Source organism: Crocodylus porosus, unplaced genomic scaffold (assembly GCF_001723895.1).
Source record: "Crocodylus porosus isolate Cpor-Errol unplaced genomic scaffold, CroPor_comp1, whole genome shotgun sequence".
Classification (NCBI taxonomy): domain Eukaryota; kingdom Metazoa; phylum Chordata; order Crocodylia; family Crocodylidae; genus Crocodylus; species Crocodylus porosus.
Genome location: NW_017728943.1, coordinates 52,222,190 through 52,234,690, shown reverse-complemented (window position 1 = coordinate 52,234,690; position 12,501 = coordinate 52,222,190). Strand labels below are relative to the sequence as shown.

The window sequence follows — 12,501 nt, the reverse complement described above, 5'->3', positions numbered from 1 at the left end:
TCCAGTTCTGGGCGCCGCACTTCAAGAGGGATGTCGACAGCATGGAGAGGGTCCAGAGGAGGGCCACTCGTATGATCAGGGGGCAGCAGGGCAGGCTCTACAAGGAAAGACTAAGGGACCAAGAGAAGGCTGAGGGGGGATCTAGTGGCCGTTTACAAACTAGTCAGGGGGGACCAGCAGGCATTGGGGAAGTCCCTGTTCCCCCATGCACTACCAGGAGTGACCAGGAATAACGGTCACAAACTGGCAGAGGGTAGATTTAGGCTAAATATCAGGAGGTGCTACTTCACTGTCAGGGCAGCTAGGATCTGGAACCAGCTTTCAAGAGAAGTGGTGCTGGCTTCTACCTTAGGGATCTTTAAGACAAGGCTAGATGAACACCTTGCTGGGGTCATTTGACCCCAGTACTCTTTTCTGCCATGGCAGGGGGTCAGACTTGATGATCTGCTCAGGTCCCTTCTGACCCTACAAACTATGAAACTTTGAAACTGCGCGCCCAGACGGTGCAGTAATGGCTGTTACTGTGCTGTCATTTAGTACTTCCTAAAACAAGTACTAAAAGACGGCATGTGCCATGGGGGGCACATGTAGATGCGCCCATTAAGTACAAATGCTGGTAAACTCTGATTGCATTAGTACTGAATCCTCAGACAGAGATTTAGACAGATGCCCTGAATCTGGACCAGATTCAGTCCTTCGTTGGAAATAAACTATAAAAATAAAGGACTGACAAGTTGAAGTTTGGATCCTCAGGAGGCAATAGAGTTATTAGAAAAAGTACTGGTGGCTAAGATTGCTCTCTGGCCTGAGGAGCTGGTGACTGTTAAAGGGAAAACTGCATTAAGAGCAGTAGAACTTGGAGCTGTCAGTGCTTTGCCAGAAGGAGTGGACATGAAAGATGTTTTTTCCAAGCATGAAAATCTTGAGTATTCTGAAATAACAATAAAAGAAAAGGCAAAAGAAGGATTGGGTTATGGAGATGAATTTCTCTAGTATGATTTCAAGGTGGAACACAATCCTGGTTGCAGCTAGCAAGAAGACCACTAAGTTCTGAAACAGCAGTGATCTATTTGGAAGAAATATGGATGTCAGAACAAATGCTGAAATAAAACTATTTGCACTTTGATGTTGCAGGAGGGTAAAAGAGAGCCTCATATTAAGAAATAAAATTCTGCTAGTGACTGAAAGAAGGAAAAACTCTTCACATAAAAAATGAAATATATTTCTCTTAAGAACTCCTGTGAATTTAACATTCATGATAATCAAACTTCAGATAACTTAGCCAGATCCACAAAAAGACTTAAGTACCGCTTAGGTCCCACTTTATGCACTTAAGTCCAAAAGGGGAATTCAAACCCCCACCTGACCCCAAAGACATTTAAGTTTTCTCCAGTAAAGTCCCTTATGTACCTAATGGTCTGTTTTTGTACATGGCCAGAAGTGCTTCTGTCTTGGTATGGCAGGATGGCTCAGCACTCCTTCATATCTGATCCAGTCAGGGTCCATAGTTTGGTCACTGTGGATAACATGGATTATAACATCCAAGGTTTGTTCACCTGTACCTCTACCAGCACCATGTATGGCATCTCCTGCCCCTCTGCTGTCTACATTGGACATAAGAATGAATGAACATCAATTTGACATCAGTTTCAGAAATCAATGACACACGAGTTTGTGGCAGAACACTTTAACCTCCCTGGACACTGCAGCTCTGGCTTCAAAGTAGCTGTTCTTCACACAACTTTAAAAACCAATTTGAATGGGAAATTGCAGAAGAAATCCTCCTCAGACCAGATCTTGTTAAGTATGGTCTAAACCTAGATTGCAGATTCTTATCCCATTACCTGAAGTAGCTTTTAGAATCCCTATGTCTCAATATTTTAACTGCTTTGTTTTTTCTCTCCTATGCACCTTGCCTCTCCCAGCAGCACTCCTTTCTGTGTCCTCTCCTTCCCTACTCTTTGGGCACATCTACACATGCAGCAGACTGCGCAGTTGTTATTGCACAGTCATTTAGTAGTTGCTTAAGCAAGTAGACATGCCCTTTGTCTTCTAATCATTGCTTTCTGTTTAGAAGCTCTGCTCTCTGCAGTCTGTTCAAGGCATCTGATGAAGTAAATTGCTGCTTATGAAAGCTGATGCATCTCTGATTTAGTTAGCCTATAAGGTGCAAATCTACCCCGATTTCTTCCAGGAAAGCTATGAGCAAATCGAATGCACACCTACAAGACTGACCTCCACACAAAACACAGCAGCCTAGACCACCCTCATTTAAAACCATGGTCAGAGGAGGTTATGGTGATGTTAGTGACCATTTATCCAAAAACCTAGAGGTTGAAAGAGTCATCTAGGTTGTGGGAACCCTGGATTATAAGCCCTCCTCAGCCTAATTGGGTATAGATCCATTTCACTCATCCAGCAAGAGAATCCTTTATTACCCATTTGAATACAGGCTGTTCTGGGGTAAGGGGGTTCCTATTCCATCTAGTAAAACTGGGTCAATTTGTCAAAAACACACAGCCAGATTCCCTGTTTGGAAACTGGGCATTTAAAAGACTTGGTGTTGTGACAGTCATTGCTGCAGTGCTGAAATCCATCTGTGGCTCTACCCCCTAACTGAGTTTCCAGAAGACTGTCTGAAAATCAAAGCAATTTGTCTATGTTTTGGCCAAGGTTCAGTTTGTAATAGTGATGTTTCTGTATCCGTTTTTAGCTATACTACAGAGGGCTGAAAAGGGACTAGAAAAGAAGTTCAAAAATATTTCTTTCCTCAATTTCCCATATACACATAAAATGAGAGCGCGTCTTCTACATTAAATCAAAGCAGCAATGTTATATGGTAAAATCTCTCTTAAGGCAGGGTACTGTATATAGCATGAGTAAGTTCTTAGGAGAATCAAAGGATGATGCAAGGTCAGAAGTGTGTGTTAAACATTTCAGTAGTAAGCCCGAGACATAGCAGTGGCTAGAGGCAGGTCTGGTCCAATGCTCCATGTGCAGAAGTTTCAGCTGGGTGACCTAAAGCCCAGTGAAAAAGTGAGCACTATTGTTACCATTTCTAAAGGATCAATGCTGCCAGGACCTCCTTATACCATAAAAAGTTGTGATAAATCTTAGGCATAACTTTAAAAGGAGTGTTTCTTTCCCCTTTGGTATCCACTGTCAAATCCCACAGAAAAACATTTGATAAAGTGTGCCTATGCTTATTTGTCTTTCATAACGCACTTCAAATTCTGAGGATGAGAAACATCTTAGTTATTATCTAAATCCTAAATTTGTCCAATTACTGCCAATTTTGTTCTCACTGCAATTCGCAGCTCTCATAGGTGAGTTTTTGAGTTAGTAACAAAACCATTATTGGTGCTGAAAGGGATTGTGTTGGGTATCTCTTACCTCCTATTTTCAAGAAAATTATGCTCATCTGTGATCTGTTGTATTAGTCCAGGTACTTGTCCGTTATTCTGTTTAATTCTTTGGCTGACTATACTTTTCTTCTGCCATGTTCCTTAGATTAATTCTCAAGTGTCTAGGCAATAATTATCTTTATCTATGTCTACAAAGCACATGTTGCATTGGTAACGGGTCTGATGAACAAGATGATGTAATTATCATCTGTAAACAGATGAGCAGGGGGGTGGTATTTTCCATAGTGGCTTTATTAATTCAATGGAATTATCCAGGCAGACAGTAGGAGTTCCTTTAGAGGGTCAAGTGCCTGCTGGTATGCCCTTGTATATAATGTGTATTGCCTGAATGTCATTTAAACACAGGATCTATTGTTTTTAAATAAATTGTGTTTCAACAGAACAGTATGTTAATTCAGATTTGATTTTAAATCAAGGATGTCGAGCTCACCTTCAGCCCTGGGCTGGATCTGGACCTGGTGGGAGGAGTACAGGGGGGTTAATGAAGCCATTGTTTTTACCCTCTCTGCTGCTGACAGTTGTCTCCATCAGGGCTTGAGGGGTGAGAATTCAGCTGTGGGCCCCACCAGACATGTAGGGAGCTCATTCAGAACCCAGGGAGGGAAAAGAAAGTCTCACCTGCCCAGGTTCTTTGTACACTAAGAGTGCAGACAGAAGTGACAATTTTTGCCCAATCTGGCCACAGAAAGCAATTTACAGCAACAACTGAACAGCTGCAAAGCACTTAAAAATGGCTGACTGAGTGAAAATCTGGACCTGTTGCATGAGGGAGTCAGATGAAGATGTTTCAAAACGAAACGTCTTCTGTAACTTCTGTATGCACTGCCTGCCAAGCTGTTTTCAGTATGCACTGCCTCAAGCTGTTTTCAGAATGGAAGGGGGGAAAGGGAGCAGAGGGAGTTTGGTCTGGGGGGTTTCAGCCCCCACTGGAGGGTGGGGATGGGTGTATTGGAGCTCCCACCCCAAGATGGGGGACTCCAATTCACCCACCCCATCCTTCAGTACCAAATGAGGAAGCTGTACAACTGGGGACCCCTAGAATGAGCTCCATCTGATCCCTTTCCTCCCTCCCATTCCAAAAACATTGCAGACTAGCAGGGAGGAAGGGGCCATTGCTAGGGTAAACTGGCTGCAAGGCTGGCAGCCAGCTGCTAGGTTTCCCTTCACCTCAGAACTAACAGTGAACTTCTGTTTAGTCCAGGGGGATTGTTGCAACTCAGAACGCTTCCTGCAAAGCATTTTCAGTTACAGCAGGGAGCTGCACTTCGGTAGCAGTACTGACTCCAGCAGCAGTCCTAAAGTACAGGCTCCCTGGGAGCTGCACTTGGTGCCCTGTTCACTCCTCCCACACCAGATATGTGGTGGGGAGCAAGGCTGCACCTGCTGTAACAACGACTTGGGGGAAGGGGACCTGGGATGGAGGGAGGAGCACCATTCTGCTCACCCCACTCACTCCACCTCCCCAGATATGTTGTTCGGTGCCAGGCTGTGCTCCCTGGCTCCAGTGGCCAGGCACTACAGAGCTGTGTGCAGTGACAAACACTCCATCTTTCAGGGGGTAGATTCTGGGGCTAGTGCCTCACTTGTGTCCCTCCCCACCCCCCCCCAGCAGTTGTTACTGGCCCCCATCCCCAAATTCCTGACTACTCTAGGAGCCCCATAGGCTGAATGAAATGGCTTCCCAGGCTGGATCTAGCTGTGGGCCATATGGTTGACAGCCTTGCCTTAGATAATGTTTAACCTACCTTTATATATGCCTTGCAGTGGTGCATGTTAGATGTAGGATTGAGAAGCTGGACTACTAAAGAAGCAAGATGTTAACAAATCATGGCCCTGATTCAGCAAAACACAAAGACATGTGCTTAACTTCAAGCACCTGCTGAAGTGATTTGCAGAATTTGGGGAAAGAAAAGGCAGTCCAGGACAGAACATAAACTATACTACTGTTTTATGCTCATTACTCCTGACTCCCTGTCTGAGATTCCAAATTAATTGTATTGATTCTTTGTAATATGGTCATGCTTAGTGGTCCCATTGTGCTAGGTGGTATACAAATAGGAATCAGGGTTTAGTATTAAGGTTCCATTTATAAAATATCTCTAAAACCTTAATAACTATTTAATCATTAGGTAATCAATTCATATAAGTTGCTACAGAGTGCAAAAGGTCAGTAACTTGTTAGTAGGCATTGCTTTTAACTACCTCTTACATTTTCTGATGTGCTAAAACCATTTATAGTTCATAATATTCATGCCTGTAACATCCTGATATAACTTGTATTAATAATTTATTCAACTTTTATAAACCATTTATTATTGGGGCCCTAGTAAAAGACTGTTAATATCCTAAAATAATTTAAAATCTCCTTGTAGGGCAAGATGTAAAAGGTGGGTGAAATAGTACAGTAATTTCAAAGAAACTTATTTTTTTCTTCCAGAGCTGTATAACAAGAATTAAAAGGCCATGAGTACATAGCATTATAAATTAAGAAAGCTCTGAAGAGATATATGACCATATCCTGAGAGATACTGAACATGAACCTCTGAATCAGTAGGAGTCACAAATGCTCAGTACTGTCACAACAAACCCAGTGAATCTGTCTGACTATGGAAGGTCTTTTTATGTTCTTATGTTTAAGCTCTTGTTTATGGGGTATATTTTCAGTGTGGGGCTCATTATAGGAACTAATTTTAGTACTAATTCATTTATTTAAGATACGGTATTACCGAAAGCTTCTCTGAATGTTGTAGTCTTCAGCAAGGCTCTGTAAAAACCAAATAATCTTATCAATAGCAACTTTATAATGAGCTTGATTTTTATATAAGTTATATATAGTTTATATATTTGTATTGTGTTGCTGACTGGAGGTCCATATCAGCCCCCCTTGGTTTAGACACTATATACACACACATAAAGGAAAGAAACCCCTTCTTCAGGGAATTTTCTATCTAAAATACAAAGCAGAAGAATAAGAACCAATTATTTTCCGTCATTATCTTCCTTCGAATTATCCTCACTAGCAAGAGTGATTTTTTTGCCCCTCTCCCTCTCTCCACCCCCATACACATAAACGCACGCAATAGATCTTACAATTTGTCTATTTGCTTTAGACAACTCTTTGTTTTTATATTCACTGACTAAAGGATTTGCCAGTGTCAGCATTGATCACTAAATATCTTATGAATCTACTCAGTTAATTTGAAATTATATTAGCACCAATGCAATAAAATAATACCAACAAAATGCAAAAGTCAGCCCTTCACAATCAAGTCAACCTGTAAGTTTCATTTATGCTCATGAGAATTGTATGCATGTACTCATGGGACGCTAGAGCTGTTGAATTTACTTATAGGGAAAGTGCTGCTATCTCCATAATAAAACCATAAGCTTGAGGTTAAAGTGACACTGCCATCAACTTACTTTGAGTGTTTTCTTCCCTTTTTTTAACTGTTGTAATATCTTCCAAGCAGCTAGGATATATAAATAGCTTTCCATACTGACTTTTGTTGCCATCTGGCCACCATCATGTAGTACTGAATTCTAAATGCTTCTGTCATCAGCATAGCTTGGGTTCCTTGTGCCTTTTATAATTTTCCCTTTTGTACAACAATGACATTATGTATGTATAATGTGAACAGCTTAGTCATAATGGTTAACTATTTCAACAGTTAACCAATATTGGTATCTTTGAGAATTCTTGATGTTCCAGTACAGAACCAGTTGCTCTGTGATTGAAGATAATATCCTGATGAGACTTCATTGGGATTTTTATAATTACCACCTTTCTTGAAATAGAATATTGCCTGTTCATCCAAGAAAGCTTTTATAGGCTGGATGCAAACAATGATGGGGAGAGAAATACTTGTATGCATTTGTCTATTTAGTGTTCAGTTGCTTTGTTTAAAAGGTACCATGTGGTTATTTTTATCTGCTTGGGTGTGCAACTATATCGTCTCTATATTGACAGAGATGCTGCAAGGGGGAAGGAAAACGCTATTATTGTAACCATGCTTTGTAGTATGGCTTTGCCATCTTTGCTGCTGTAGTGTTAGATACTTCATCCCACTATTCATCTGTCGTTTCATGGGATTGGGGTGTTGGGGTTTTTTTGGTACCTTTTATCTATGACTGTAGTGACTCATGGATGTAAGAGTACATTCTTTTCTAGTACTGGTCTTTAAACTAACTTGTGGCTTGTGGTTTCTTCCATTTTTAAAATAATCTACTGATGCACAAGAAATCCATTATGCTTAAAGCAGCACAAGCTGTTGAAGACTTTAGTTTTAGACGGGCAGAATTTTTCCATCAATTTTAAGGCCAAAAGGGACCCATGTGGTCATCTAGTCTGACGGCCTGCATAATGCATTCTGAATAACCTTGTTCATTAATCTCTGCATCAAGTCCAGAAGTTCTGTTTGAGTAGTGGCATGTCTTTTCAGGAGATATCCAATTTGGGCTTTCAAGACTTCAAGCATGGAGAATTTACCACATCCCCAGATTAGTTCTCCCAATGGTTAGTTACCCTTACGGGTAAAAGTAACACATTATTACTAATTTTAATTTGTGTAGCTGTAGCTTCTAACCATTAGATCTAGTTATTCTTTTTTCCACTATGCCTTTTTCCCCTGAACTACAGCATTTTACTGGGACCCATGTTCATTTGGTGTTCCCATAGATTTCGTAGACATTAGGGCTGGAAGGGACCTTGCAAGATCATTGGGTCCAGCCTCCTGCCCAAGGGCAGGAAGTCAGCTGGGGTCAGATGACCTCAGCAAAATAGTCATCCAAATGCTTCCTGAACGTGTCCAGAGTACGTGCTTGCACCACTTCTGGAGGAAGTCTATTCCAGACTCTGGAGACTTGGATGGTAAAGAAGTTTTTTCTTATGTCCAGTCTAAAACAGTCTTCCAGCAGTTTGTGACTGTTTGACCTTGTCTTCCCTTGGGGTGCCCTGGTGAACAGATGCTCTTCCAGATCCTGATGTACACCCCTTATGTACCTATAGGCTGCCACCAAGTACCCCCATAGCCTACACTTCTCCAGGTTGAAGAGTCCCATGCCTCTCTTCATAAGGCCTGCTCTCTTGACCTTTGATCATGTGCCTGGCTCTCCTCTGGACTCTCTCAAGCTTTTCCATGTCCTTTTTAAAATGTGGAGCCCAGAATTGGATTCAGTACTCCAGCTGTGGCCTCACCAAGGGTGAGTAAAGCATGGGTTGAGTTCTTGGGTCTTGCTTGAGATGCATCAGTTGATGCAAGCCAGGATTTTATTTGCTTTGCCGGCTGCAACATCTCATTGGTAGCTCGTATTCATCTTGTGGTCAGTCATGACCCCCAATCTGTTTCAGTCATGGTGCTAGTGAAATGTAGTACTGCCAAGCCTATAGGTATGATGTGGATTCTTCCTCCTGAGGTGGAGTACCTTGCATTTCTCTATGTTAAATGTCATCAGATTTTCATCTGTCCACCTTGCAAGACTATCCAAGTTGGCCTGAATCCCCAACCTATCCTCTAGCATGACTGCATTTCCCCATAATTTGGTGTCTACAAACTTAGCCAGTCCACTTCTGACACCCAAATCGAGATAATTTATTAATATATTAAAGAATAATGGTCCGAGAACTGAACCCTGGGGGTCACTGGTCACTATGCACCGTGTTGACTTGGTTCCATTGGCAGTCACTCTCTGGGTCCGACCATGGAGCCAGTTCCCCAGCCATCAGACCATAAGGTTGTTGAGGCCGCAGCTCCCCAATTTTACAATGAGAACATCATGGAAGACTAAGTCAGGCTTTTTCAAAATCCAAGTAAATGACATCAGCCTTTCTTTCCCTGTCCCCTTCTGTGACTTGTGATGCATCACCTGGTCATACAAGAAAATGAGGTTGGTCAGGCATGACCTACCTGTAATGAAGCCATGTTGGCTTTCTCTTAGAATGATGCTTTCCGTTAGCCTGTTGATGGATTCTTTAATAATTTTTTCCAAGATATTTCCAGGAATTGAGGCCAAACTGATTGACCTGTAGTTCCGTGGGTCTTCCTTCCTCCCCTTCTTGAAGATAGGCACCACGTTAGTCCTCCATTCTTCAGAAACCTCTCCCAAACACCACAGGTTCTCAAATATCCTTGCCATTGGCCACGCTATGACATCAGCCAACTTTTTTAGCATTCTTGGGTGCATTCTGTCTGGGCCCGCTGACTTGTAGATGTCCAGCCTCACAAGGTGTTCCCTCACAAGGTCTTCGCCAGTTGTAGGCATATGGTTGCCTGTAATGAAGTGATTCTGACATCTTTGTCAGTGTTACTACGTTCTACAGTATGGTCCTCCATTCTGTAAGTGTGATTTACAGTCTTCCTTCAATCTGAGATCTTGTGTTAGAGTACATGAAAACACACATTATCAAATAACCTCATGTTATCAAGATATCCAGCTCAGCATGTATAACTGACCTGTTTCCATCATTATTTACCACTCTACCTATTGTTGCGTCACTTGCAAATGCAATTAAGTGCCCTTCCTGTAGCATTTTTCTTATTATCTATGAACCAAATTAGGCACACCTATTCCAGTAGGGCACTCGGCATCTTTCAAAGTTTAGTGGGTTGCTGTTGACAATTGTCAAGCTCAGCTCAGATAAGACAGAAATAACATTGATTAGATGGGTGAAGCAGAGAAGAATATCCATACTTTGGTCATCAGAAGTTGCCTGTCAGGCCCCCTGGCTCAAACCCAAGCCTTCCAAGCTCTTGGGCAGGGAGGGGCCTGGTATGCAGTGCCACCAAGCAGCTGGCCATGTTCTGGGCCTAGCCCAGCCTGGGCCCTCCTGTGAGCAATGTTTGAATTACATTTCGACTGTTGGGGGCATCTGTGGCGGTGGCAATCAGAAGGAACTGCCGTTGCTGCCAGTGCCTGGGCTGCTTAGAAGGGCACAGGGCAGGCAAGAAGCTGACTGGCCCATGGGGAGGCCCTCATCTCTTAAGGGGGGGCTCAGCCCCCCCCCCCCAGGCTCCTCCATAATTCGAACCGTGCCCATGAGGGCAACTGTGTGCCCCAGTGGAATGAATGGAAGCCGTGGAAGGGCTATACAAACCCTCCCGCTTCCCATGAGGCCATCTCAACCCCGGTGTGACACCTTGAACTCAGATTGGCACCTGGTTTGGGGTCCCTGGGCTTTGGCTTCTGGACTTCCAGTACTGTTGATCCTTGGCTTGTGACAGGCATCATGCGTCTGCCTCTTCTAATTTAAGCTTTTAGCTTGAGAGTGTTGCTAGATCCTTGTGTACTTCAGTCTGCAGCACTGGCCAAGAGTGTTTTCCTCTTCAGTTTTACATAGTTGCTATAATGTCTTTTATCTGTGATGTCCACAGTAATTGTTGCTCCCCCGCTCCTTCTCTTGCAGTTTTCTGAGAGTGGCATTTGAAGGTAACTTGGAACTTCTGGTAGTGCAGTGTATGACTGCCCTTTTAACATATTTCTCTGTATCTGCACTTTGTAGTCTGTTCTGGTTCAGTTACTTTCCAAGTCCAAGTGGACACGTCAGTTCTGATCTATAAAGTTTTGAACTGTTTGGGCCTTGTTTACTTTGAAGACTTTGTTTTTGAATTTGATGGGATATTAAATGGAAGGTCTGTCCTCTCAGTTCCACAGTTATGCCTGTATAACATGGAACATATTTTATCTTATTGTCTTACTATGTGTATGTGTGTGATTTTGCATGACATAGCTGTCATACTGAGTTAATTAGAAAGGATTTCTTCCATGACTTAAGGGTAGATTTCATTGAGAAAACCAGGAACTTTATTCAGTATATCTGCAAAAATCAAAGAATAGTATATGGAAGAAGGTGCAAAATTCCATTCCAGCACCAGCTGGTAGATGTTGTCACTATTAAATATCTCCTATAAGCTCCCTTTGAGCTAATTACACTGCATTTCAACAGTTTGTGAAAGAATAAGACTAGTACATGCATTTGCACTAGCTAAGACAAAAATATAAAAGGGCTATCAGTCTTTTTGCATAGAACACAAGATTACCGGCTAGGGTAAGGAAGGGGGTTTCCCTCCTGCAGGTATTATTTCATAATAGGCTAGGTGCATCGCAGGTTATTTTACATCCTTGTGTTTTGCCTTTCTCTGAAATGCATGCTGTATAGCACTTGCAATAGTCATACCAAAGTAGAGAGACCATTGGTGTTAGCAGTCTGTGCATCATGGTAATTCTTACTGGGTTAGTTGGCTTGTTTGTTCTTTAAGCAGCCTAAAATAAAGCCAGATATGCCATGTGTTTATAACATTTACTAGTTTTGTAACATGTTGTTTTTAATACTGTTTTGCTAGTCTTATCATGCCAGTTTGCCTGTGGTTGAGGAGTATTTGTAGACTCTCTCATTTCCTGTGTGATATCAAGCTTGAACTAAAGAAATAATGTTTTTATTCCAGTTAGGCTATTTTTTCCCTCCAGTCAGAAGTAAGAAGCAGGTAAACATGCTGTCTGTTGAGACCCAATCAGAGTGACAGTGGAGCTCTGTACCACATGTACCAGACCTTGATAAAGTCTATGTGGTTTATTTGTGGTGTTGTTTGTTTTTTAGCTTACTCTTCACCAAAGTAAAACTGCAGTTGGCACATAAAGGACCTGAAGAGGCTCTGGTGACTTGTAGACACATGCTGCACACATGGCAGATGATATATAATGTTTCACAACACAGGTAGGTTTTCCCTGCAGCCTTGACCCATTTGATTTTCGAAATGGTGATGTCTTAAAGATATTGGAGTTGCTCTGCAAAAATAGGGGTGGATGGCACAATTTTGTTTTGTTTTTAGTATGTAGAAAAATAAAGGCACTGAATATCATTCCAGCCATCCAAAAAGGACAAGTTTGAAGTAAAAAATGCATGCACACACTTCTTTGACAAGGTTTCTAAAAACAAGTGCTGAAACATGGATCTCTAAATATATAGATTTCATAGACATCAGGGCTGGAAGGGACCTTGGGAGATCATCGAGTCCAGCCCCCTGCCCAAAGGGCAGGAAGTCAGCTGGGGTCATAGGATCCCAGCAAGATAAGCATCCAGTTT

General features: G+C 42.2%; 1 protein-coding gene and 1 long non-coding RNA gene across 3 annotated transcripts in view; both read left to right on the top strand.

Moving 5' to 3' along the window:
• The window catches only part of LOC109319634, a 15,781-nt gene extending 14,377 nt beyond the window's left edge, over window positions 1–1,404 (top strand). Inside the window, exon 3 of the long non-coding RNA XR_002103569.1 lies at window positions 1,394–1,404. This is a non-coding gene — a long non-coding RNA (uncharacterized LOC109319634). The remainder of the gene's footprint in view (window positions 1–1,393) is intronic.
• The window catches only part of TTC7A (tetratricopeptide repeat domain 7A), a 246,883-nt gene that overhangs the window by 156,092 nt on the left and 78,290 nt on the right, over window positions 1–12,501 (top strand). For both annotated transcript variants that reach the window (XM_019549352.1, XM_019549351.1), the window contains one exon: window positions 12,016–12,132. In XM_019549352.1, coding sequence (XP_019404897.1) covers window positions 12,016–12,132 — 117 coding nt within the window. The remainder of the gene's footprint in view (window positions 1–12,015; window positions 12,133–12,501) is intronic.